The 27,955-nt window shown below is 30.7% G+C and overlaps 1 protein-coding gene across 3 annotated transcripts; it reads right to left on the bottom strand.

The window, feature by feature from the left end:
- Nucleotides 1-1,220: 1,220 nt before the first annotated feature.
- Nucleotides 1,221-27,832, bottom strand: LOC111506006 (uncharacterized). 3 transcript variants are annotated; one of them, XM_074180096.1, is made up of 11 exons: nucleotides 27,431-27,832; nucleotides 27,283-27,374; nucleotides 25,748-25,857; nucleotides 17,976-18,236; nucleotides 11,956-12,088; nucleotides 11,616-11,765; nucleotides 9,868-10,012; nucleotides 9,625-9,815; nucleotides 7,098-7,286; nucleotides 4,507-4,560; nucleotides 1,221-1,809 (listed from the first exon to the last, which is right to left on the bottom strand). In XM_074180096.1, exons 1-11 carry the CDS (start codon nucleotides 27,504-27,506, stop codon nucleotides 1,576-1,578), a joined length of 1,635 nt encoding a protein of 544 aa, XP_074036197.1. In that variant the 5' UTR covers nucleotides 27,507-27,832; the 3' UTR covers nucleotides 1,221-1,575. The 3 variants fall into 3 exon arrangements, with proteins under 3 accessions (XP_074036197.1, XP_074036199.1, XP_074036198.1); XM_074180098.1 differs by lacking the exon at nucleotides 4,507-4,560 and having other exon boundaries at nucleotides 27,431-27,831; XM_074180097.1 differs by lacking the exon at nucleotides 4,507-4,560 and having other exon boundaries at nucleotides 7,086-7,286; nucleotides 27,431-27,826.
- Nucleotides 27,833-27,955: the final 123 nt, after the last annotated feature.

Here is a 27,955-nt window from a genome sequence, read left to right on the forward strand (position 1 = left end):
TTCTAATCCAAAACTTCAACATGATAGCTAATAATTATGATGAAAGTTTCATGTTCTAAATAGGAACACTATTTCTGATAGTCTAATTTCAGTTCTCAATCTAAATACATAATGAATTCCAACAATACTGGGATTTGAAATTTATATTTTTCATATAAAACAATTGAAAATATAATATACATCCCTTTTTTTATAATAAATGAAACTACATGTTAATGCAACATTAGTCTGGTTTTTAACAGGTTTACCAAATGATGTTTCAATATTAGAATAACAATAACTAGTCGGTTAATGAAGAAAGTTCAAACTCATCATGATAACTTTCTTATTAGTCAGTGAGCTATGCTTGAAGACTGGCAGTAAACAAAGAGGAATGAAATACTCTGAGAGAATTCCGATTTTCAATTGTGGAATATCATTGACTTTAGGTCGATAATAATTGAAGGTCGACTCTTTCAGTCGTATTGCCAATTGCATATGCAGGACATTTTCTGTGAAGATTCCTGCACTGACGCCTGTCAGATATAATCCAACGCCCTTCGTGGTATTAGCCAGGAGAGTAGTTGTTTTCTGATAGGCGTCAGTCCATTAAACCTACTGTGTAGGTAAATTCGAGACTGGCTTGAACGTTTGAAGTTCCATTTGCTTTAGATTTCATCATGATAAGTTATACCACATTATTTTTAGGTGGTAAAACATCTTGATTTCGTAAAATTTCAATGAAACTTTAATTTCAAACTAGTTTTAATCCATCATTCTTCTCTATAGGTTATCTCAGTTTTCTGTTATTTTGCCTAACAGCCAATTTTATACCTCACTTTACTATTTATTTTCGAAAGTTGTGAATTCTTACAAAAATGTGTTATTGTCTTTGCACTCAAAGAACCTGTTATAATTTACAAAATTAATATTTTGTGGGTTCAAAACCAGAACCAATTCTTCCTCCCTTTTGACTTTACCAACTTCAATAAAAAATTTTTAAAGTTTGATTCTTATGTAAAGGGACTAATTGAGTTTATGTAGCTGCTGATTAATGGTAGAGTAATTTCTGCCTTGAATTTGCAGGTGCAGATGTTGAATTAGGCCGTTTATTAGGTTAATATCTCTTGTTCCTCGAGTAACCTTTCAACGAAAGCATTTATTATTATTGTTAAAATTTCAATATCAAAATGAACTGGATCATTAATCATCAATTATGAAATTCATGCAAATAAAACAAATTGGGTAATATCTTTATTAAAATAATACTACAAAAACAAACAATAAAATATTTGTAAAAATGTAAAAAACTCTACAATCATTTTACTTTTCATATTTATTAATTTTCTTCACACTGTTTTGAAAAGCTAGGTACTGTGTTATTTAATGTAAGGAAAAACATAGATCGATTAGTTTGAAAAAAATGTAAAAATGAATTTTATTCATTTGAAATGCCAAACTAGTTTGTTTCATATCATTCTAATCCATTTAATGAATTTATAATAAAAAATGACCAATAGAATAAATAAGTACTGCAATTAAATGGCAAAAGCATTTTGTTGATCACAGGTCCATTTTGATAAATAAAAATGGCAGTTAGCGAACTTTTGTACTGATTTGATCAATGAGATTATCAATTCTTTCACTGGTGCCCCTGAATGACTTTGGATCCGGCCCGATCATCTGTATGAGTTGAGGAACTTCTTGTGATGAAACTTGAACAAATTTTGCTAACGCCTTCATACATCTGAAAAGTTGTTCTTCTTGTGGTTTGGAATTGAAGTATTGGAGTAAAGCCATGGTAAGTTCAACTGCTACATCATCAAACACCTACAAATGAAAATAAGATTTGATCAAATCAGAAAATAGTTATTTATGTAAGACATGTAATTAACATAAATACTCGGGAAGTTTAAGTCTTCAGGAAACAGTTTTGATTTTAAAATGAATATTTGCTGAAATTAAAATGTGTATATCAGATTATATCTATATTATCTAACTCATTGGATACATTGAATTAACCCTCCTTAAATTTTTTTAGGTTACGATTTACATTTCTAATGCTAAATTTACTGTTAATGACATAAGAAAGCAATAAAACGTGGTTGAAAAATGTTTTACTTTATAATACTATTATTAAATCGGAAACTATAGAGACTTAATGAACCAATAATTACTAAACTAATAATAGAGATCATGAAAAATAAGTTGAAATTTACAATTTTTAAAGTATATTTTATTGGATTCTCTCTCTTTTAAAAGTTATTTTCAAAGTATATGCAAATATTTCAATTATTCAATAAACAGCTGCACGCCACTGATCTCTCCTTTATTCATTATCAAATAACTTACTGCCTAGCTTGTGATGCCTGCCGTGATGTGAATACAAGTTGTCACAGAAATGTAAATTGCAATAATTTGTGAGCTGGAGGTTAGGCTTGTTAGGGCATTTGTAACATTACATGAATAAACTTTTATTAGAATTTATTATGTTTTCACAAAAACAGTTCACTAAACTAATGCATATACCGTTTGGACTATACAAGAAAACACATGCGTCATCAATTTGTCCAACCGATATAAGTTCACATACTGGCAAAAACTAATGAAAACGAAACGATATGGCTATTGTGAGATATGAGGTGCCCACAATTTATTAGTAGTGAAAACTATTTATGTAGTATGAAATAATGCAAACCATAGAAACCAATAAAAAATATGTGAACTGTCAAACGGATTGAAAATCAAAGAAATTGTCGAAGAAAAGATTCTATAAAAAAAGTATATTTTTTTCTCGTATTTTGTTAATGCCGGATGTGCATTCTTTTTGTCCCAACTGTATTTCGCTGTACAGCTTGTCAAAACTAGGAAAAGACTTAGGAATTCTCTCTCACTTTCTCTCTAACATACTCAGTTATCTAACGAAGGCGCATCTTAGGGAACGTCCTAAGCCGAGACTGTGAAGTCTCTTCCTATATTTGACAAGCTGTACGATACTTTCAAATGATTCTTCAAACCCATGTACCTCACTAAATTGATTTTTTGAAACTCTTGCATTAAAAGTTTATTTAGTGTTTTAATTATTTTACTGTTTTAATCTAAAGGCAAAGATTTTTTTTATGAAACAGGAATTTGTTTCATAAAAACTGTTTCTTATGCCAAAGTTAGGAGGAGGTACTAACCCTGAATAAATTTTGTCATGAATACGAGGGTGACTTTTGAGATAATCAATAGTCCAAACCTTCAATTCACTTCTCATATGGCTGAGCTTCCTCAAACAACATGGTATTTCTCGATTTATCAGAAACATAAAAAATATATGTATTTTAATATTTATACCTACAAGATGAAATTGTGTGCAGTCTAAAAATGAAATATAATGATAAACTACTGCGTAGGATGTGTCATAATGAACGGTTCATTACTCCCACAATGTGCATCAAAAATGAATTTATTTTTCGATATATCTTAGTTTCAAAAAAAAATTATATATCAATCAAGTTTTTACAGATTTTTCCCAAATTATTGACAATCTAAAACATTACTACAAATTTTTGTATTCTTCAGTTCAAATAACCTGTTGAGTAGAAATGAAATTTGCAAATTTTCTTTTTGAGAATTTCGTTTCCTTCAGATTCATTAGATTTTTAAATGATGAAATTGGGCGATACTTGATGAAAATAAAATCCATGATAATGTAATCAAATATCACAATAAAGTGTTAATTGACATAACGCAAAGAAAAAAGAACTCTTTCCGATGGAAGATACAGGGTGTTAAATTTGAGTAATTGTGAAATATAGACCACCAGAGCTTTTTACATGTTATGTATTTCTCTTAAATGTACAAATAACTTATCACTATGAAGATTTAAGGTTCCCATGAATGTAATGTTTATTATTTCTCCTTTTTATCAATTCACTTGGACTTGGTTAGATACATTTTTCAAATTTAAGGGATTAATCAATGTGCGATTTTTAATATCCAAGTGCTGGTTAATGAAGATTTTGATAACTTCTCCAAAATGTCTGAATAAAAGGAAATGGTATTCTTCATCAGAATATGCATATTGTTTATTCTTTATATTCTGCAGTGTTTAAAATCATAATTACCATTATTATTAGAATTTGATTTATTCATTGTATAACGTTTTTCTGAAATATATGTATAAACTGAAACATAAAAAGTTACTTGATTGAAATAATTTGTAGGGAGAAGTAATTTGAGAAAGATCCATCCTTTTCATTTGCAAATGAAAAAATTCTTAAAATTTTTATTTATATTAGTTAATGTTTTGTTTTCCTTTTTTTGGGTAATTTTTCCATTTTTTATACTGAAGAAGTAGAAAGCAAAAAAGGGTACTTTCCAAAACAATAACCTCCCAATAAAATACTTTTTTCAGATATTCGGACATTTCAAAGGCATTTGAAAGTAACACTTGAAGTAATATCACAACAAATATTCTATATAAATGCTATTACGCAATAGGAGCTTCAGCTGATTTGTTAGGCAGACACAAAAAGCTACCTTTGATAAGCTGCCTTTTGGGAAACACTGCCGAATCCGAAAATTTCTGAATTTCTGAAATCATAAAGCCAAACAGAGCATCTGATCTTCAAAATAAAAGTTAAATTTATTTGTGGATGAACAAGAATGAAAAAAATGAAGAAACAAAATGAGAAAAGAATTAAAATGATGTTGAATAAGAAATAACAAAACTACAAAGAATTGATATAGGTTTGAATGATTTAATTATTAACGGCAAGAAGTTGTATCAATTTACATTTCTTGAATTTTTTTTCTGATCAGTGTGTATTAACAGCATCAACTATTATTGGTCATCAGCCTCATGTTGTGGGGGGCTATGTTAAGCCCCAAGCTACCTACAAAACATCAAGGCTATTTACAGTTCCTTCAATCATGCATTGTTGTAGAGAGGTCGAGAGCTGGACAAGTTATATTTTAAAGTAAATGAGAACCCTAACGTAACAAGGGGTTTCTAATGGTCAATTGGCCAGTAATCTTAAAATGATGGTTGTTTTATTGAGTGAACTTAAGTGTGATTTCCAGTTCTGATATTTATTAAAAGATATATGACATTATATGTAGTGATACTTGAAGTCAAAGGTGAAAATTAAAATTCTTATTCTACTGAAACGAAAAGGGTGATTGAATCAACCAAAAAAGTTGGATTTTGTGCTCAATAACGATAGGGTTAGTGATTTCCATCACGAAAAAATACAGCATGTTAATATTTAGTCGCTGATAGCACAGCATTGCGTTGCTTGGATGAAAATGGTAACAGCAGCTGATCTCAAGAGTATCAAGATGATACTTAGGCAAATTTGAAAACTGTAGGCACTTTTTTTATAAATCATGGGTTTAACAAATTGGCTGAACTCGATTTCTCAGGTCATTCTAACTGGTTGAACTTTTCTCTCTGAAATTTAACGAATATAAATTTCTAGTTTGGACTACAACCAAGTTTTTTTTATTTTTCAAACTCCTATAAAAATTTGTTGGGATAGCTTTTGAGTGGCAAGCAGAGCTGATGTAGAAAACAAAAAAAATAGAAAGTATGTAGACAAAGAACCAATGGTTGACAATAGTGAAACAAATAAAATAATGTTGGATATTCCTGATTTTACAAGAATTTAAAAATGAGGTCCTAATCTAAGAATATTCTGGTTTTTTTTTGTTGCATACAATTCCAAATCATCAATAAAATTCATCAATAAATCAGTTCTAAAATTCACATGTAACATTTTTAATGATTATATATTTTTTTGATAATAGCTATCTGAAATACTTGATATTTTTTATCAAATGAGGACTCTCAAAATGATTAACTCAATTATACACTACTGTATCTGTGAACACAAATTTATAATACAACTTACTACATTCCATTCAAAACTAGCCGATAGCTCTGTCTAATTTTTTCGAAGTTCAGGATACTTAGACTTCTAGGGGAGTTAATTAGCCTTGGGGGATAGTTACTTGGGTTATTTCTTCATAAAACAGAACTGAGTTTCACACAAACATTTTCATGGTATAATGTCAATAACAGCAAGTCTTATTAAGACAGTGCTCAGTGAGTTTCATTATTAGTCTCAAGTCTAAAGAAGTTGTTCAGGTTTCTTTGTTATTGCTTCTGCGATATCTTAACTTGTCCTTATTTTGCCCCTTCAATTCCAGTGAAATTTTATTTGAACTAGGAATTTATCCGTTCATTCATCTTCAACTTACTAGTTTTGACGAATCTTCGGCAACATAGTGAAGCATTTAATTTAATTCCTTCCAAGATGATGTTTAACACTTTAACACTATATCAGCTATGTGTTACTCGCTACCATGGAGGGTCGATGTAAAGACTTAAAATGTCAAGCCAAGTAACAAACCAATATCTCCCAACAGTGCCTACTTGTTCTGAACATTTAACAAGCATATTGAGCATAACACCATCCTATTAGCGACTGTTAGTAAATATTCGCATGTCGTAGTGTAATTCTGGCCAGGCATCAAAAACTTTGTGAAATAGAATCGTAGCAGTCTACATTAGCCTTTAAAATAAGGTGAGCTTGAGACCACATGACTGCATAACCACCCGGTATGCTGTCAATGAGACAGGTCCAATTCCGTGGGGTCTTCAAACAAGGTGCGCTTAGCTAAACAAGGTGTCCAGTAGTAGCATTAATTCATTCTACTCCAGAAGTTCAATATCCATCAATTTATAGATGCTCTATTATATTTTCTGTTGAGATGTAGATTAACCACTTACTTTGACTACTTTTATTTCTTCGAATTTTTAAAGAATTTATTAAACTATTTTTCTAAGAGGCAAGGCTAATAAAATGAATTGAAAAATAACTAGGAACTTCTGGCTAGTCATGTTTCCCAGTATTCACTTATCATTAAAAATTCCTTGTGTAATAACAATAAAAAATCTCACTAAACATCATATAAATACATTACCTCACAAAATCTAAATAAAAATGCCAATTAAAATAAACTCGAACAATCAATATATGATTTTAAATTAAGGTTACAAATTTTGGGAGGTTAATGTGTCAGGTTTCGAAGCAGGTTAAGAAAATGATACAGACCACAGTTTTTACCTCCTTGCAAGCTAGGTTATGAATAATTGCTGAGCCCCTTTCTTGTAGACTAGGCATGTCAGATAACAGACAATGCACTGCAACTTTGGTGGTAACTCGAATATTGCTTGTTTGTTGATTATTGTATGTCCATTCCGAAATATAAAGGAGCCACTCAGAAGAACTGAGATTTTCAAACATATTAGTCATCTAAAAAATCAAATAATGTCGATAAAAAAAATAGTAAACACATAGTAAATTTTTGAAAAAGAAGTGTTTTGGCTTTGTATTTCTACAAATAAGCAAATAAATGTCATTACGTACTATCATCAATGACATAAGTAGATTCAACTCGTGACATAAAGTTGTAAGTTTTTATGAATGAATTGAGTGTTTTATTTTATAATGTTATAATATTGTCCAGATTGGTGCTGAACAGGCAAAAGTGTCTTATTCCAAAACATCGGATGTCTACCAGTGAGGATGACAGTGTTCCATGTAAGTGAAATTTTACCTCTTTCATTTACTATATTCTGTAACAATTCCGTGAATGATATCTAATTCAATTCCATAACGAATGTTTGGATTACAAACTGAATACAGAAATGTGTTTTTTGAATAATTCAGTGTTCACATAAAAACAGTTGTTTCAAAAGTATTTTTTGTTTCGTGTAATTCAGAAGTTATGTCCGGCTCTCGTTTGAAACATGGTACACACGGCTCTTCTGGAAGTCATAAATGATATATGCATTTATGGTGATAAATCTGTACCATCGTTTTTAGTCTTCGATCGTGTCAATTTTTAGCTTCTTGCAAAATTAAAATTCATTCAGTTTCAGTAAAGAGCGTTAGATTTAATGAATAGGTACATCTAAGACCGATTACAAAGAGTAACGATTGATAGTAACTTGCTATGCTCTACACTTTAGAAAACTATTTCTGGAATACCCCAAGGTAGTATTCTCGGTCCTTATTATTTGTCATATTCATATTTCCATCATGTTTACACTATTGTCGTTTTTGTGTATTAATGTTTTCGATTTGTCTGATTTGGAAAGCTATGTGAGAAATATTAATGAACATCTCCAAAACACCCACTTTTTTTCTGAAAAACATGGCTTGCGTATCAACCTAAACAAAACTGTTGCAATCTGCTTAGGCTCTCAGAGACAACATATTATCAAAATGAATCAAACTGATATTGAATCGGTTAACCTGAATTTTAATGAGCATATTCAAAATAGCGTTTTTCAAACTGAAATCACTTCAAAAATTTAAATATCAACTCTCAACCGAAACGAAACTCAAACTCGACAAAAATTGCAATGCATTCAAAATTCTTGTATGCGCTTTGTCTGCTGTGTACCTTATAGGGAGCCCATTACTCCTTTTTTGATAGATTTTAGAGGATGGAACAAAGTGTAGAATGGAATATTTGATCACAATATTTCTTGTTGAATTCATTAAAATCAAAATAGCCATATATTTGTTTGAGCTTATAGTAGGTCATTCTGATATCCGTAATATCAATACAAGCTTCAATAATTTCCAACATTCCAAATCATGTTACATCTAAATATGAAGGATGCATTTCTTATCTGGCACCGCTATACTTAAACAGGATAATTCCTCTCCTGAATTCATCTTTATATGAAGTGTGCTTGAAGAAAATTGAATTATATTATGCCAATATCTTATCTATAGAAAATGTTAATTTTATTAAGCAGGAAGGGGTGAGAGACAGCCATAGGCTAATCCCTACCCTTTTGTGTGAAACTTATGCACAATAAAGTTATTATTATTATTATTATATGAAAGTAGCTGTTTCGAGAGAGGTTTTTTCTTTCAGTTTGTGTCGGAAAGTCACTTCTTTGCATCATCTATACATCTTTGTATAGATGATGCTTTCTTTGTTTCTTTGGAAGATTACCACATTTTTTACTATAGTAATGGAGAAGTAGAGAGCCAAAACCTTTTTTTCCCAAACATTAATCTTCCCTAAAAATATATCCCATTCAATTTAAACATAGTAAATCTCCTGAAGCACTATTGAAAAATTCTTTCACAGTTCTGTTATTTAGAAATGTAATTTTGATCCGAATAGTTACTGCTTACACAAATCAACAAAAATGTTTAACGAGCTAGTCAAACGAATTCTTTCAGATTATGATACAATCACTCAACTAATCAATATTTGACATTTTTTCAAATTTTATGCTGAAAAAACTTTTAATATCACCTTTTAATACCACAAACGATCAACTTTTGAATATACTGACTCGTTATTGGTGGAAATCAATAAACTATTCATGATTACAAATCTTCACGATATAGGCTTTATTTCCAATGAGATTTTCACTAAGACAATAGTTTACTCAGTTGAACCAGTCTAACTGAGGTACTACTATTGTAGTGAAACGCGTATTGGAAATAAATTCTATATTGTGAAGATTTGTAATTATTTATTATCATGAATAGTACAAATAATCAAGTTTTGTAAAATGGAAGAAACTGTCTACTAAAAAAAACTGAAAAATATGTTACTTACGAATAAGGCTATAGCTTCTTGCTCTTCAGGACTTAGCCTGTCAATTTCAAAGGCATAGTTCATCAAAACATGATCCTTGCGATCTTGATGCAATACTAAAATAACGTCATCTTTCAAAGCTGCCATTGCCAATATATTCATAGTTCTCACTCTAACTTCTAAAGAAAGTTGCTTATCATTGAGTAACCTTCCTGAAAAGACCAAAATAGTTTGGAATGATTAGAAGAAATTTCAAAGACATACCAACAAAATCTAAAAACCCATCACTTAAAGCCCAACTGCCTTCATCACCAATCATGTATTGGTGAAGTTCTTCTGTGGCTCTCTGCTCTTCGGGGGTTAGTTTACCATCAATGAGTCCAATCAATGCATCAAATTCAGCTTTCACCTGAAAAAAAAATTTACGTAAACCCATTATTTAACTGATTGATTACTCCTCTACATTGATTATAAAAGTAGAGTTCATAAACTTTCTCCTGCCAATGGAGCAGAGAAAAGTCACGTGATTAACAACACAATGCCATCTAATAGTTGAGGTAATTCATCAAAAAATAATTTGGTCATGTCAATTGTGCTTTATGAAATTGAGGTTACCAATAATATGAGTAATAATTTATGTAATTCTGTAAAAATGTTTAATATTTTATTTACCTTTACTAAAATATTTGTATTGAATTTTGAACGCAATATCATGAATATCAGAGAATAACTTCACTCTATTTGATGACAGAAAAATCAACATTCATTTCGAGCAACTTTCTAAATGTCGTGGAGTCAGAACGTTATATTATTTGAGTAGTTTTCTCAACAATTCAGAGTAGGCTAATCATAGTCTGAATAATTTTAAGAATGCAATCCAAACTTGACAGTTGAACATTTATTAAGAGTATACTAGTTGGAAATGAGAGTCCAAACACAACGCATTTATGATTCAACACCAGGAGCGCTATTTTGGCCCGCCATAGGTTTCATCAGTGGTGCTAGGCTGAACCACAAATGAATTGCTGGACTCAACCGTCTTCAAAGCCTGAGTAAATAAGACAACGACATATTCCCTATAATAATGGTATTCAAATAAACAGGTTGTTTGATAATTTCTCCAAATGAGGAGAATCAATCCTCACTTCATCATATAAAGTATTTATATTAGTGAAAGAAGTAATTAAAGCTATTCCGAGTGCAAATGAAAATTTCAAATAAATTAGTGTTTACAAAAAAATGTCTAACTTAAATTAAGAACTCCAACAAGATCTCTTTCCAACCCTTTTTTTCATTGATTATTATTCAATTACTAAAGGTCTTTGTACTGAATTCAATCAATTTCATGTCACAAGACAAACCAAATCACTGTCAAAAACTAAAATACAAACAAATTTTGGAAAAAACTATATATATATATATATATGATATGTGTTCATTGTAAAATATTTTATTTCTGATATTGTTATTTTATAATGCTTTGAAATTAGTTATAGTCCCTAGGCACAGAAGAATAATACAACCAGTAGGCTATCTTACCACGTGATACACCCGAGTTGCCGGGGACCTTCAAGCACTTCAACCACACTTAGGATGAGATTCTCATCCAACGCGTTCAGTGCTGTAGTATCGAAGGATTTCACGTTCCCACGGACATAGGATTAGTTAAAATAAACACAAACTGTCGGAAATTGATATTGTGTTTAGTTTATTCGCTGTTGTTATTATTGTTTTGGTTTCTGTAGTTGGTTATAAGTAATTTACCACAAAATATTCTATAATAACCTTAAATTTCGTTTTTATATGAGTGCACGCCCATGGCAAAATAACGAAATTGGCTCTACACTTCCTTTCGAGGTCACCAAGAACTTTGTGAATTTATGAATGAAAGTAGTGGTAGTGGACTTACTGGTTGATTTTCACTATGACCAAGGTATAAGCATTTATTGTTTCTTGGGACAAAAACTGAATTGAATCATTTGGTGGAAATGCTAAAAATTTAAAAAACTCACATCAATCAAATCTTTATAAACAATAGGTGGATCTCTGGCTTTTTTCTTTGCCTCTTCTTCTTTCCTTTCTTCCTCTTCCATAGCGATTGCTTCATCAGAAGGCAGTTGAGTTGCTCCATTCAAAGTTTCTGTGTCTGCCATTCTATAATCCTTGATATAAAAAATTTTTAGTATATAGATTACTGGTATTTTTAATTTGATATCATAAACATTCAAATTAGAAACAGAAAGAAAAGAATAACTTGAAAATAATAATAAAAATTAAATGTTCCAAATTTCAAAGTGTGTAATATTTTAAACAAAACACTCAAAAATATAAAACTTTTAGCATTGCTATTACCTCCTTTAGATCAGCAGGTATATCTCCACCCTCTTGAATTATCTTCCTGCGTTTTTTCTCCTTTTTACGTTCTTTCTTTGCTAATTTCTCCCTCAGAGTTTTTCTACGTTGTTCCAAAATGAATGAGTTATACCTAAAACGATGAATAGATGGTAAACAATAGTATTTTTTTAGTGAATTTGAATACAGAAATGAAAAATTTCAACTGAATGGTTCATACTTACAGTTCTTTTTTTATTAAATGAATGGGGAAAACAAGACACCGCTTATACTCATAGAAGTTTATTTTATGAAGCCGAAGAAAAGAACTACAAGCAAGTGAAGAATTTCGGAAGAAATATTGAAGTATCAAAGACATTTTTTTGTGGAGGACTCAATACTTCTTACTGTGTTTAGGGTATATAACCTTCCACAATCTGAAAAACTGCCCTTTATTACACTTCAGCAGATTCTCTATTGATTTAGCTTTGTTTATTTCTCAGATAGTGGAATGTTGTATACCCAAAAAAACAGTAAGAAAAATATAAAAGTGTGTGTATACTTCAAAACATACATACTTAAATCATTCTAGTAATACACCAATTTATGTACAGGAGCCCTTTTGTTAATACAATTTCAATACAAAAGATGGTTATTTGATAGAATTGGCTATTAAACTTAGTTTCGTCACACCCATGCATATATTTTAAAATCAACATGCAACAATCAAGTGTTTCGAATTTTCTGAACTACATATTTTTGAAAATAATTAGTTATATATATATATATATATATATATATATATATATATATATATATATATATATATATATATATATAAATATAAATACGAAGGTTATCGAGTGTCTTGATATAGATAAAGAAGTTTTTAAATCGGACATAGCAGCCCGAAACACGTGTCTATGGAGTGCTATGTCCGATTTAAAAACTTCTTTATCTATATATATATATATAGATATATATATATATATATATATATATATATATATATATATATATATATATATATATATATATATAATAATTTTGTTTCCCATTCAAATATCACACATTGGGATATTTTCAGGATTTCAAGGAACTGAAAATTCGAATACAATAAATAATTTTTATTGTCATAAAATATTGATAAAAAAATACAATTTTGAGATGATGTAGAACATTCTAGCAGATTTACTGTTCTCGTTTACTCCATTCACTCTGAATTTTATCGTTATTTGAATTACTAAAAAAAAAAAAGCGTTGTCATATTTTTAATCATCAATAATTTTCAACTTTGAATTTAGTTTCTGATAAAAGTTCATTTCTGTTCAATTTCATTCTTTCTGTAGACTCTTGACGAATATATTTCATTTTGGTCCTCCGAGCCTGATTTGAACCAGCAACACATGGATTCAAAACGATACAACCCGAGATGATCAAGGTCAGGGACAAATCAGACTGAGAGCACATCAGGGCCATGTCTGCCAAAAATAGGCAAGATGGAGAAATTGATACTTATTCCTAAAAATCAAGGTATTCAAGTAACAAATTCTATAACCAGAAAACGAGAAAAGGCCATGAAAATGGAATAATCAAAACAAGAAATCAAATGGAAAAGTTTAGAATTAAATAATCAGCTACTACTGTTACAAATAGAACAATGATAGAGAAATGTATTGAGTGTTGAATCTAAGATGATTATCTATTTAATGCAATTATTTAAATAGACGTCAATAAATATGCCTATTCTGGAATAAATAAATCGAGTTTGAAGTTTGAGGAATATCAACAAAACCTCTTTCCATTTTTTCAATAAGACAATCAAATACTAAGTTTGAACTCAAAGCAAATGAATTACAAACAATATCCTACAATACAAACATTTCCATCGAGACCAATTGTCAAATTACTGTTTTTATATTATCTGATAACCAATAATGATCTGGTCAAATAAAATGTTTTGATTTTTTTTCAGCTAAGGCGCAAAAGTGAATAGAAAAGTAAGAGAAAATTTAATCAATTTTATTCAAAGTTTTTTTGTTGTTGAAGGAATATATTTAGACTATGGGCTTAAATGAAGAAATGTATTGATATCTTTTTTTGGACAAGAATCAAAAGAGAAGAATAAGGCTATATGTAGTGAGGTGATGATCAACATTCCAACTTTAGAGCCTCACAAAAGAAAGAGTATGGCATACAAGAGTTATAGTATGCAATTGAAAACAATTATCATTCTGTTCGCTATCCAAATTTTCAGGAATGTGGAATATGATCAAGAAAATGTATTTTTACTGTTCTAAGTCTATATCAAAACATTAGGATATTAATTTGAAAACATATTTAACAAAATTCAAATATATTTAATGAAATAGTCATACAGTTTTTACCTAAAGTAAGAAGCAAATTCAATATCTCAGTAAATATGCATAAAATAGTCCTGATTTTACTCTCGAACTATCTTTTGAGAAATAATATATCCCAATTGTCTTACTTTAAACTCAAGGTATTAATCTAAGCCGAATGTCTATGAGTATTTTTTCAACACCTTATATATGATTTTTGATGCTTGAACTAAGAAAAAAATTACAACTTTTCGAAATGATATTTATCACCCCAATTGTTTGTAGGATAACATATAATGTAACCATACAAAAAACCCTTTCTATCGAAATGTGCTGGTATGGATACTATTTCTTATATACTGAGTTATTGAATTCTATCATCACTTTTTTTACCTTCAGTTCATAGTTCTCAAAATTTTAATTAAAATAGTAATAAGACTTATTGAGGATCGTAATTCATAGAATTGCAGTTAATAACAAATGTTTTTTCCCGATACTTGTTAAAATCTGCATTTGCAACTTCTAAATTGTAAAAGATAACAGAAGAACACCAAAAAAGTAATATTCTGAAATTGAAGAAAAAACTTCAATTAGTACTTTATTCAGATGTATCACATAAAATATTGGTCAATGTTATACGTTCACAAAAATTTAGGTACATCTGTACATTGAAACAGTTGATTTCGAAATAATCCTTTCAACAGATTACTGAAAAAAAAATCACCAAAATAGAGTCCCGTTTTCCAAAGATAGTGCATAAAGTTAGAAATACCCTAATGAAATTTAATATTTAAATTGAATAGGGCTTTTTTATGTGAGATTATTTTTTTGGGAAAACATGTTTTGGCTTTTTACTTCTTCATCTTTATGCAAAATAGGATATTTGGAGAAGTAGAAAACCAAAAATAACTTCCTAAAAAACATTTAGCATCCTTAAATTTTAGAAAAAGTTTTAATTTTTAGAGAAAATATTTCTGAATTATCTGTTCCCTATAGGATAGGGTCACCCATTTTAGAATACCGTAAAAAGTTTCTCAAACACCCATTTTCTTTTGAAGATAAAAAAAAAGTCCCTTCTTGAAGTTTGAATTGATTTTTAATTGTTGTCTCAATTGCCTCCCAAACACCAGAACTACTTCATCTTTCGAAGACATCAATTTTGTTGGTGAAACACGGGTTTGTACTCCAAATTCAAAAAAGCATTGATAAAAAATTTCAGTTAAATGATTTTTTATGAAACACTATCACTTCGAAATGCACCAAGAGGGTTTGATGAACAATTCTTAAGTTCAGGTGACATCAGTGATATTCAAGTGTGTGACTTATAAACTATTTTAATACAATTTGAATATGTTATTCTTCAAATTTAAGAAAAATTACTCAGCAGTAAGTCAAGCTACTGCTGAATGCTGATACTTTATAGTTCATATTGATAATTTGTGGTTCTTCTTTTATATGAATTACTGTATTCAATATAAATTTGAAGCGGATTTTTCCATATTAAAAGAATTGAATGTTCAACTTCATTAATCAATAACAAAAACAAAGCTTCAAATATTCTCATAGTACAGAAAGCTTAGTATAATTTTTTGAATATTTTTAAAGAAAGGATAGTGAAAATTTAAACATTTTTTTCTAAATGTAATTTATACGCCTGTTATTTTGTGAACAATATAATGGAATGTAAAATCTAACCTAATCAAATCTAACTGTATGTATTTTTTGTCACTAGTCAATCTTTTAGTCAGAATATGTATTTGTACAAAATCAATATTCATTAGTCATGCTCAAAAAATTATCAGAAAATAAGAGTTAATTATGGCTTATAGGGACATGAATCGGAATTTTTTCGAATAATTTTTGATGTTTCAACCAGAATGGACAATCAGGTGGACTGGAATGAATTCCTAGTTACTAAAATAGAAATACAACACACATTAAACTTAAACTGAATTTTCATTTATACCTTTTTTAAATTTCGATAAAGAGAAAAAATACTATTGAACAAACATATTTCACTTTCAAGCAGAATGTTAAACCTTGACGACTTTTCTGGGAAGTGTTTTGATGTGCGTTATATTCACGAACATTATATACAGTAACATTATTACATTGAAATTGAAAGTTTTTGAATGATTTATAACAAAGATTGGCGAATAAACAGCATGTTTAATCTATAGTTTGAATATCAACACTTTAAGAATTAAATATATATTTAAAAGTGGTTTTTGACCGTCCAGATAGCAAACAAAAAATATGCTAAATATACAAAGAATATCAGCAGAAATTGAATAATTCAGAACTAGGTACGGAGAGTTATTTTGTGAACCTTTTTTTTCTGAATGACACATTTTTAGCACACTAATTTAGAAGCTCCGATAAGATTTATTTATTTATCAACAGATTACCCCCAATTCTGTAAATTTAGGAAACTAAACACTACTACTAACCCAATTTTACAAATGCCAATAACATAATAATAATACTTACTCATCCAAATATTTTACATACCAAATATATTTGGTATGTAAAATAGTTTACTAGTGGTTTCCATTGAGTCAGAAATAACATTACTTTGCTATAATATTTGTCTCTTTGATATTTAAAGTTTAAAAAAATAAAAGATTGTATTGGTTTCAACATTTTAAAATCAAGTAATATAATTATATTTTTTATTGCAATATGATTGTTTACTAAACCAAAGTAATTTTTTGTTGAGGAAATCGTAGTTTTTATTGGCCATTTTTGGTATCTTCACCTTCCACAGTATTTTAGTACACCTCAATAACTTACTGTTTAAATACAAAGTAGCAGTAACTTGTTGAATTTAATGATAATCCCTGTCAAAAAAAAGTGCTAAGAAATTATTCAGATACTCATCTGAGATTTCAGACGGTAAAATCTGCCTCTACATTCATAATTGGTGAAAATCTAAATGATACTGGCAGTTTTTTCTTTGGTTCGTTTTATTTTCAAAAGTCCTTTACAGATGTCACGGAGTTTTACTTCATTTCATTGGGTCAACTAAAATATTGAAGAAAATAACCAAAAAAGCCTATAAAAAACTATGATTATTTATTTTGTTTTTGTAGTCCTACACTATTAATTTATATGTAAATGACTTATTTATATATCAGGCTGTATTCTGCCCAAATAAACATCAGCTATGTATCTATTCACATTTTTTATTTTGCAATTTTTGTTTTGCATGAATTACGAATGAGGATTGAAATTTAAATTACCAAAATTTTTTTTAGTGAGAAATTCATTTCAATTCTTCTGCTCATACCTGTTATTCAATTATAATGGTTTATCCATGATTTGCTAGTTGAAAAGCTTTTTGTATATTATGCAAACATTTTTCCCTGCAATAACAGTATGGAAGCAAAATGGGTGACCCAACCATTCAATATTTATAGTTATAAATACTTTTCTAACAATCGATGATACAAAAACCTTTTCCTACTTTAATATCCCAAAACTGACCAAAACGAAAATAAGAAGTTTTTGAGAAATATTATTTCAAGTTTATTTAAAAAAAGCACACCCACTTTTCTTATAAATTATTTGACACAAAAATTACCAAAAAAAAAATTGATAAGTGTTAATAACTAAGCACACTAAAGCAACACACAAGCTTTACGCCCCAAGTTTCAATCTTTCTTTTGCCTAGCATCACCATTCACTTCGAAATCTGACCTTGCTTCTTCAATCTGAGAGTTGAGCTGTTCCAAATCAGGACTTGGTTCTTTTTTGCTATTAGCTTGTTCTTCTGCTATCGGTCTTGCACTGTTCTCCAGTTGGGCGACCAAACTCACAAGGGCACCACTTAGACTGGAATTCAAAACCTCGTTTGGTAGGTCTAGTATGTATTTTGGTATAGATGCCGCACACAAAAATTGTGCTATTTCTTGGGAGAAGTTGTTACAATTATGATTCAAGAGGTTATATGTGTGGCCTCTGAAAAAAAATCATGTGATTAATTTAGAAACCTTTTGTCAAAGGAAAATATTTGGAAGAAATTATTTTAGGCTTTCTTTTTTTTTTCAAAAGAATGGGAAACTTTTTCGAAGAGAATTGTAGATCAACTTCATTTAATGGTATAGAATTGTTAATGAAATAATAGACATTCAGTGACTGAAAAATTTCTCGATAGAATAGAGCAACCCTTAGATTAGATATCTTTCTGGTTCTTTTTTGAATGTATCATAGTCATTGATAACTTTTACTGAAAAAAATTTGTAGTTTGTTGTAAAGGCATAAACAATTTTAGAAGATTGATTTTTATTTAAAAGTTGTTGTTTTGGGCTTTGGAATCTCAATGGTAGTATGATAATTAGACAGTAGACAAGTCACTTTTATTTACTCAGTTTGTACTCCAGGCTTTCCTTATGGAATTGAAACAGGTATCATACTCAATGGTAACTTCGAAATTTCGGAGCAAGATATCTGTCCTATCTCCTCATCAACACCATTTTGGATAACATTACAAGACGAAGCACTATAACTTTATGTCAGCGGAAGATGCAATTCTACTCATGTCACGATGATACCACATAAAGACATTTATATGTTGTCGGATTTAGTTTCAGCCATAGGAATTTTGTTTCAATTGAAAGGGATATCTTTTTTAGAAGAGATTAATTTTCAGACAAAAAGGTTTTGTCTTTATACTTCTTCATCTTCATACAAATACTGTGGGAAATTTCTGAAGGAAGGAAGAATGCAATAAGTTCAAAACAAACTTTTTACAAACATAATCAAGTAACACTTTAGTGTCAGGTTTCCACTAAACAGTTTACAAAATCGCAACATGTTTCAATGACTTATTAAAAAAAAAACAAGAATCCAATATATTGCTTTGCTGACGACATCACACTTGTCTTGTCATTCCATTTGGATTCCATCATCTACGGAGGCACATCTTCACCGGCAGCAGGAGCTTGCATATCTTAATGAGGATCCAGAAGTGATTTCGAATTGGGGGTGAAAGTAACCAGGTTCAATTCAATGCCACAAAAGCTCAGGCATTGGTTTTCTTCAAGAAGATAAATTTCTTCGAACTGGATATAAAAATGCTTCGATAAGTTTGTTGAGGGTTAAAATGGACACCAATAGAGTCAGAGTCAAAAAGAGGTTTTGTTGACAAAGCAGGCTCAAGAACTAAAACAATCTGAAACATTAACATACAGGTCAAGAATTTAAAACAAGATATTCATATGGGTCAAGCACACTTCAAAAAGTTTATGGTAAAAGTCTGTGATAATGAATTTTATATGTTGACAAAACAGGCTTAAAAACTAAAACAATCAGAAACATTAAAATAAAGGTCAATAATTAAAATAAGATATTCATATGGCTCAAGCACACTTCAAAAAGTCTATGGATAAAAGTCTGTGATAAAAAATTTTATAAGTTGGAATTATAAGTTGCGAAGTCATCCGAAAGAAATTCCTCTGATTGAAAGGGGGAGATGAATGAAATATGTTTTGCTATTATAAAGAATCGAATTTTCAATTTGTGCTGTTGACGGGATAGGAAGAGGAATATTGAATGTGAGACAGTGGCATAACTCTGAGTTGAGTTCGAGATGTTATCTGTGTGCTTTTTGTGCATTAGGCAGACTGTTTCTAAAATAAAGAAACAGTAGACTGTTGAGATGTGATGTGCTAAAAAAAGAGGCTTACAGGAATCTTGCACTCTAGCTCTGGTAATGAATCTCACTGCTCTTTTTTGTATTGTGAAAACTTGACTCAGTAAGTTTTGACAGCTGCTCCCCCAGAAACAAATTCCGTACCGCAAGTGGGACTTGAAAAGTGCAAAGTTTGCTTTTCTAGCAGAGTGATAGTCCAAGGAGTTAGAGATAGACCTTATCGCATAACAACTTGAGGATAATTTTTTGCATAGTATACTAATATGCATTCCAAATTTTAATTTGTTGTCAATGTTGAGGCCTAAAAATTTGTTCTCTAGTTTATGATCAATGATGTGTTCTTCAAGAATTATATGGTCCAGGTTAAATTTAAAGGACATTATATTAGTCTTTGATATATTGAAAGATAATAAATTGGCATCACATCATTGTTTAACTTTGCCTTAAATCAATATATATGCCAGAGCATTTATATATAATAAAAACAGCAAAGGTCCGAGGGCAGATCCCTGAGGTACTCCGCATTTAATGCTCATTTTATCTGATGATGAACTTTTGAAATTCACTCACTTATGAGAGATTTATTTATAGCTTCCGCTAAGATATCTAATACAGTGTTTGGCAGTTTAAGAAGATCATCCCATCCTGAAGAGTTTTTATTTTTTATGCTAGAGAGGATTTCTCTTATTTCATTTCCAGAGGTTGGGGAATAGTTGAATGAGTTCGATATGGCTACATGCCTAAGGTAACTCATTGGGTTCTCATTTGTTAATTTTTTTTTGCTATTTTTTGAGCAATGGAACAGTAGTAAGTGTTTAATTCGTTTGAACTCAGTTCACTATTAACAAAAGATTATTTGCTTTTTCCTCTCAATTCGTTAACAATTTTCCATGTTTCCTGCTGTTCATTATTTGCTTTTGATATTCGATTGCTGTAATAAGTTGTTTTCGCATTTTTTATGATTTTTCTATAAATGTTTCGATAATTGTTATAGTAGATGATGAAGAGAACATGATCTCTGAAATATTTGCGAATATAGTGGACACCTTAAATTTTTAGCTGAAATTTTATGCCCTTTGTCATCCAAGCCTTCTTATTCTTAAGTTTAATGTTTTGAAGTGGAAAAGCTTAATTAAAAATGCTAAGCAATTTTTTGTGAAAGTCACGTAGAGGATCCTCAGTTGTCACTATATGTCCCCAATTAGAATTATTACACAATTCTGTAAATTTTTCAAAATTCGTTTTGTTGTAAAACCTACCTTGTTTGTGTACTGAAGATTTGTCAATGTTATCAAATCAAATGAAATCAGTTTATTCATTCAAAGGACCCATTAGGGTATAGAACATGTCAGGATATAATGTCTTAGTGCATGTATATAAATATAGTAAAGACTACATACATAACTACAAGACAACAAAAGATCGATATAAGTTATTTGCTTTAAAAGTTACAATAAAAATTCATCAATGCTATAAAATAAATTTTTTTGCAGAAAGCGTTTTATGGAGTTTCGAAATTTGAAGTGTGTAGGCTGAGTTTTAATGCCAGTGGATAATTTATTGTAAATTCTCACACCTGTTGAAAGTGGTCCATTTGATGTTATTTGGAGATTGCTATGATTTGGATAGATTAGCTGATTATTTCTGGTTTGGTAGACATGTATGTCCGAATGCCTGGGAAGAGTGTTTTTTATTTTATGGATGTAGCAGGCAACCTCCATAATATAAAGACAGGCCAGAGGAAGAATATTCAATTCGGCAAACAATGGTTTACAGGAATTCCTGGGTGATACATTTTTTACAGTTCTTACTGGTTTTTTCTGAATAAGAAATAGATGCAGTGCTGCCGGAGAGTTTCCCCATAGTAAAATGCCATAAAGTAGAATAGACTGGATTTCAGCAAAGTAGAAATTTCTCAAACTTCCGATATCAACCACATTCCGCATACATCGAATTTGATATATTTTTGTATTTAATTTATTTATAGTTGCTGTAATATGCTCATTCCAGCTGAGATCGTCCTCTAGGGTTAATCCCAAGAATTTTGTTGTTGATTTTCTGTTAATATTTAAGTCATTCAGTTTGATCGAGAGTGGATTGTTTATTAGTCTTTGGTGTGAAAGATTAGATACTCAGTTTTTTCTGTATTGAAATGTAGTTGATTAGCTGAAAACCATAGTCCTAGTTTACCAAGAAGATGGTTACAAGCTTGTTCGGTCATTTCACTGCATTCCTGGGAGCCAAGAAAAGATGAGTCATCAGCATACAGCGTGATTTTATACTCAGGTAAAAATTCCACTATGTCAGCAATGAATAAAGAAAATAGTATTGGGGCCAAAACACTTCCCTGTGGCACTCCCAGCTCCAGTTGCGAGGCATCTGAGCAGTGCTTACTAATAGATCCGTCAACTTCTTTGAAACAAATTTGGACAAACTGACTTCTATCAGAAAGATATGATTCAAACCATTTGGCTGCAATTCCTCGTATGCCACAAAGCCAAAGTTTTTGTAGCAGTACCTTATGAGGAATACAGTCAAAGGCCCTACTCAAGTCGCAAAAAATTCCAACAGGGGAGTTTCTTTTGTCGATCTCGGACAACACATTATTATGAAAGTCAACTGTTGCAGTTGTTGTTGATTTTCCCTTCCGAAAACCGTGCTGCTGGTCTGGTATGAGTCTGTATTTATTGATGAAGGGAGTTAGTCTGTCTAGCATACAATATTCGTTCACCTTTGCAAACGGAGAGACCTGATACTGGCCTGTAATTATTAATGTTAGTTTTTTCGTTTTTTTTATGCACTGGAGTTACCTTTGCTGATTTAAGACAGTTTGGAAATATGCCCGATGCAAATGAATGGTTTACTAAATGGGTTAGAATACCTACTATATCTTTACCAAATTCCTTTATTAAAACAGAGGGAATTTCATCTGGACCGGTAGACATTTTATTTTTCAGTTTTGATACAATATGTAACATTTCATCTTCAGTAAATGGCATCAAAGCAATAGAGTTTGTGTTGCTTTTCCCCGAAAAATCAAATTCACCTATTTTTTTGATGGACTTTGCTACGTTCCTAGGTGCTTCAGTAAAAAAATTGTTGAATGTGTCAGCTATTATCTTGGGGTTGGTCAATTCACTATTATCATGTAGGATTTTCAAGTTAGAAGAGTTACTTGTTTTATTTCTTAGCTTGTTGATGATTTCTCAAGAGGTTTTATTTTTATTTTCAGATTTCTCTATCAAAGTACTATAGAATGTTTTTTTTGCAGTTTCGACGAAATGCGTATGTTCTTTTTTCGAACACTCACACTCACACAATATTGCATCATGGTCAGACAAACATGTATTGACTACTTCACAACTTTGTATGTATTGAATATATTATCAATTGAGGCACAATCATGTTGCTATAATTGCAAAGGCTGCTTCTCAATAGCTTGGAACACTGTTCCGATCCAGAAAACTGTACACACCTCAGCAACTTTTGATGCTTTATAAAGCTCAAATCAGACCTTCTCTGGAATATTTTTCTCATATACAGAGCTTTGCCTCCAAACATACCCTGAAGTTGCTAGATTCCATCTGATTGGAGACGCGAACATCACATGCAACCTTGATAGCCTGGAACATCAAAGAAAGGTTGGAGATTTGTCTCTCTCCTATAGATACTTTCACGGAAATTATTCAACTGACTTGGCACATTTGATTCCATCATCAAGAGCGGTACACATCAGAAATACGCGACAGACTCTGGCAGCTCATCGTTTTGAGGTTCAACTCAGTACACCTCGAACTTCACTGTTTAAGAACTCTTTCATCTGGAGAACTGCGTTCATGTGGAATAAATTTCCTGAGAACGTTTTTCAAAATGGATTGAATTTCCAGGGATTCAAATCCAATGTGAATCTCTACTTTCACACAGGCACAGCTCTGAGAGCGCCTCAAGGGTTTTCGTGTAGTGCTTGTGTTTTGTCAATGGAAAAAAAATCGTTAAATAGCTTCCTCAGGCGGGTTCATAGTACGAAGCACGTGTTGTAGTTTTGTAAACTGTTTAGTAAAATCTGACAATAATAGATTTTCAATATTTCTTTATTTATTTATCAATGGGTAAACCATGATTCCCTAGAATCTTCCAAGTGTTGAGAAAAAGAGAGATCGACGACAAAAACTGAAAGTGGATAGACTTTATGCTCAGAGGAAGACTGATATTCATGACCATTATAAGAGAAACATTAGTGGCAATGGTGGAAAGCTTCTAGATCATAAAGGATATAAAGTACTGAGCTATGCAGACGATTTAGTCATCCTAGTTCAAGGCAAATACAAACATATAGTGAGGGGACGCAAGATGATTTTAGGAAGAAAAACTGAACATAAGACCATCAAATCGATTATAGTAGTATGCACCAAGAGGATCAAGACTAATACTTCAAGGTGAAGAGATAAATCTATCGGGGGAGACCAAATATCTGTGAGGTTGACTTGGAACCAAGCCTAAAAAAGTAAAAAGAAAGACGAATGTAGTATTTATGGAAAGACATTGGGGCGAAAACTAGACATGATCTTCCGGCTCTACCCCATGGTGGTTAAACCCATGATAACATATACATCTATTGTCTGATGGCCAAAAGTTAAGCAAAGCCGCTATTAATAAACTAGACAGGGTGCAAACACTTTCTTGTTTGGAAGGCGAGAGCAATGAACACCACGTAAACAGCTGTTTTGGAGAGTCTCTTGTATGTTCCACCGTTACATCTTGTAATGATGAGAGAGGCAAGGGCGAGCCAAATCAGACTGAAAAATTCACCAAGTTACAATATATTGGGTAAAACAAATTTCAAAATATGTAGAGGAACTTACATCTAAAATGTTATTGGCCCGTAAGACTCAGAAATACATATTTGATTCAAACTTCACAGTTGAAGTCATTAATTGTGAAGAATAGAGAATGAATAGTTATACCGAGAACATACTCAGCAGAAAAACCCATTAAACAGATCTGTCGAAAACCGAACCTAGGACAAGAGCTGGAATTTACTGTAGGGAAAAATTTACATTACAGGTATCCTCTCTGTCAATATACATCAGTCTTCCAAGCAATTTTGCAATACGCAAGGAACATTAGTTTAAGGCCTCAATGGAATGAGCGGATCAATATTTTCACAAGTCAGCACTTGGGCCACCAATGAGTGAAGTAGAGTTTATTGTCACTTGCTAAAATCAAAAGCTAGTTAGTATACCTTAGAAATTTAAATATATACATTGAAGTTTTCTAACAAAACATTCAAGAAACATATAATATAACAAACTTCAATATAATAGCTCACAGTTATTGGGTCATGTTCCATTAAAGAAATATATATACTGTTCACTTTAATAAAATACATTTTTGTTCAGAATACTTTACGCTTTTGGAATATTTAACTAATTTTAGTTCCTTCCACTTGTTTGAGATCAAATTGTAATATCATTTGAAATGCATTCATGGATATTTATATGTTCATTCCCTTCAGATTTTTCATATGTAAAATTATCCTTGTTTCCACATTTTCTGTATTAATCTCTCCTAAAAATGAACCCTTTTCAACAGAGTATTCTGAACAAACTAATATAGAGACAGAAATAATATCAACTGCGAAATTTAAGTTAATCATGGTTACTTTGGCAAGTAAGACAGTATTTGTGTTTATCTATTTTAGAGTATCATCTTTTCAATGTTTACCTACTATAGTGGTTTAAATCTGCTTGATTACAGAGCCAAATCTAATATGTCATCACTTTATCAACAACTCCAAAAAAACACAATTTATACTTACGCAAAGGATGATTCAGATAATCCGTTCAAATAATCAATGAAAATGAAATACGGAACTTGTGTCTCTCCCAAATTTTCAACTTTCAGAGGCTGACCAAGAGCCGTTGACCCCTGAAAAATATTATATGAATAGTATTATAAATGTTTTCATAACTAACATTTCAAATAGTTCTTAGTGAAAATGTTTATTGAAATGTACTATACAAATATTGAAAATTGATACAAAGTATTTTGTATAATTCAATACGATATTAAGCAAATAATATGAAATGATATTATACACAGTAATTTACATCCTTATTCTTCAGGTGTTATCTCCATACTCTTTTTAATTTTACCTGAAGATTCATTTTTAATAGTGTATGATTTATGTTAGGAAGAACGGCCCAATTCAACAGAAAGAGTTATAACATATATGTAAAAACATTGAATTGATTGATCTTTTCTCAATTAAAAAATCCCATTTTGGGAGAGATTTTCATTTGTTAATTAGTTCTGGTGGAAAGAGATATGTAATCCAGTGGTGTAATCGAGTTTCGTTAAAAAACATTGTGAATAATGTATTTCAATTTTTGACATAATAAAAGTTGACACTAAAATGAGTGAAACAAAAATTGAATGAGTTGAAAACTATATTTTTCATTAGTTTGCTTAATTTTTAAATGGGTCACACTATATTTATTTTTCAAATTGTAGATGGTTATAAAATCAAAGAAGTTCGGAAAACAGCAAAACATTTAACTTGAATTCATGATAGTTGGTAATCCTCGATGATAATAATAACTCAGCAGTCCTTCATAAAATTATTCGAATATAGTATTTTATATTGAATATCAAAGGTTCACTTTGCAAGAAGAGAATTTACAGAATTCTAGACATTCGGGTTTGAATAACTTTCTCACTTGACAATTCACAATTGAAAATTTTATATTTAAAATAAAAATATATCAATTCAAATGTACCATGTGGCAAATGATGCACTCAACATTTTGAGCTCTTTATATAAATTTGATATAATTAATGAAAAAATGGTTCAAGTGCCAAAACCTGTGAAAAAGAAAGAAAGGTTGTACTTACAAACTGTTTGTACCTACGATAATTTATGCACAATAAAGTCAAATCAATTTTCAAAGGAAGACTGTAACTGACTAAAAACAGATAGCACTTTCAGTTTATTTTTAGAACCATTCCAAATTTAGAAATTTCACTACTAAAAGCATGTTATAGAGGAGCCAAGATTTGACTCAGTCAAAGCAATCTTACTGTTGAAACCCTACCCTAAGCACTATTCTAATAATAGGCAGATATATGTTGTACTCAAGAATGTCATAGTGAAATAGTGATTTAAAGAGTATTTACATACAAAATAAGAACAATATTTATAGAAAAAAAAGTGTTGTTTTGGAAACTGCGTATGAGCACGAAAGCCGAAAATCATATTGAAGCAAATGCCAATGAAATTATTTTAATATTGTTGAAGTTGAAAGTACAGGTGAATTATTATAAAAGACGTGAAGATATATATTTAAGACTTACTGGATTGCAACTTTCAACGCCCCTCGAACCGAAGAAATATTCTCTACCGAAGACAACAATAGACGTATGCCAAATCCCATCAATTTTCTTTCCTAATAAGAAAATGAAAATCATAAGTACTTAACCTCAAAATAAAGAACCCAATTACCCAAAAGCATAGGCGATATTCTACTTGCCATGCCACCAGACAAGTCATAGATGTATAGTTGAACTTTAGTTGACATTTTTTTAAATCTTCAGTTGAGGAGTAATGACAAAATTTTTTGAAATAGGTATTTAGTTATTAATCAGCTGTGAAAATTGAAAATGTCACGTTCACGTCACAATGTCACAAATCACAGATGTCACGTCACACTACCCAAAACCGACAGATTTCAACGATTTAAATGCACAAACACTCAAGAGTACTGAATTATTAAATTATTTTAATTTTTTTTAAGAGAGTGTTATTATTAAAATCACTTCGAATATTTTAAGAAATATGTAACTTTCCGTTAAAAAATGTAGAGTGGATGAATCATTCACTCCTCAACTAATAATGAGAAAACGTTCTCTCTGGAATTTGTAATTATGCAGTTTCATTCCACTTGGATTTAAGCCATGATCGTGCAAATTCCGACTTAGAATGTGAATTTCATAAGGAAACGTTTATTATGAATAGGTGTAATGTAAA

Source organism: Leptinotarsa decemlineata, unplaced genomic scaffold (assembly GCF_025532065.1).
Source record: "Leptinotarsa decemlineata unplaced genomic scaffold, Ldec_3_MD MMD2_tig00026282_RagTag_RagTag, whole genome shotgun sequence".
Taxonomy (NCBI): Eukaryota; Metazoa; Arthropoda; class Insecta; order Coleoptera; family Chrysomelidae; genus Leptinotarsa; species Leptinotarsa decemlineata.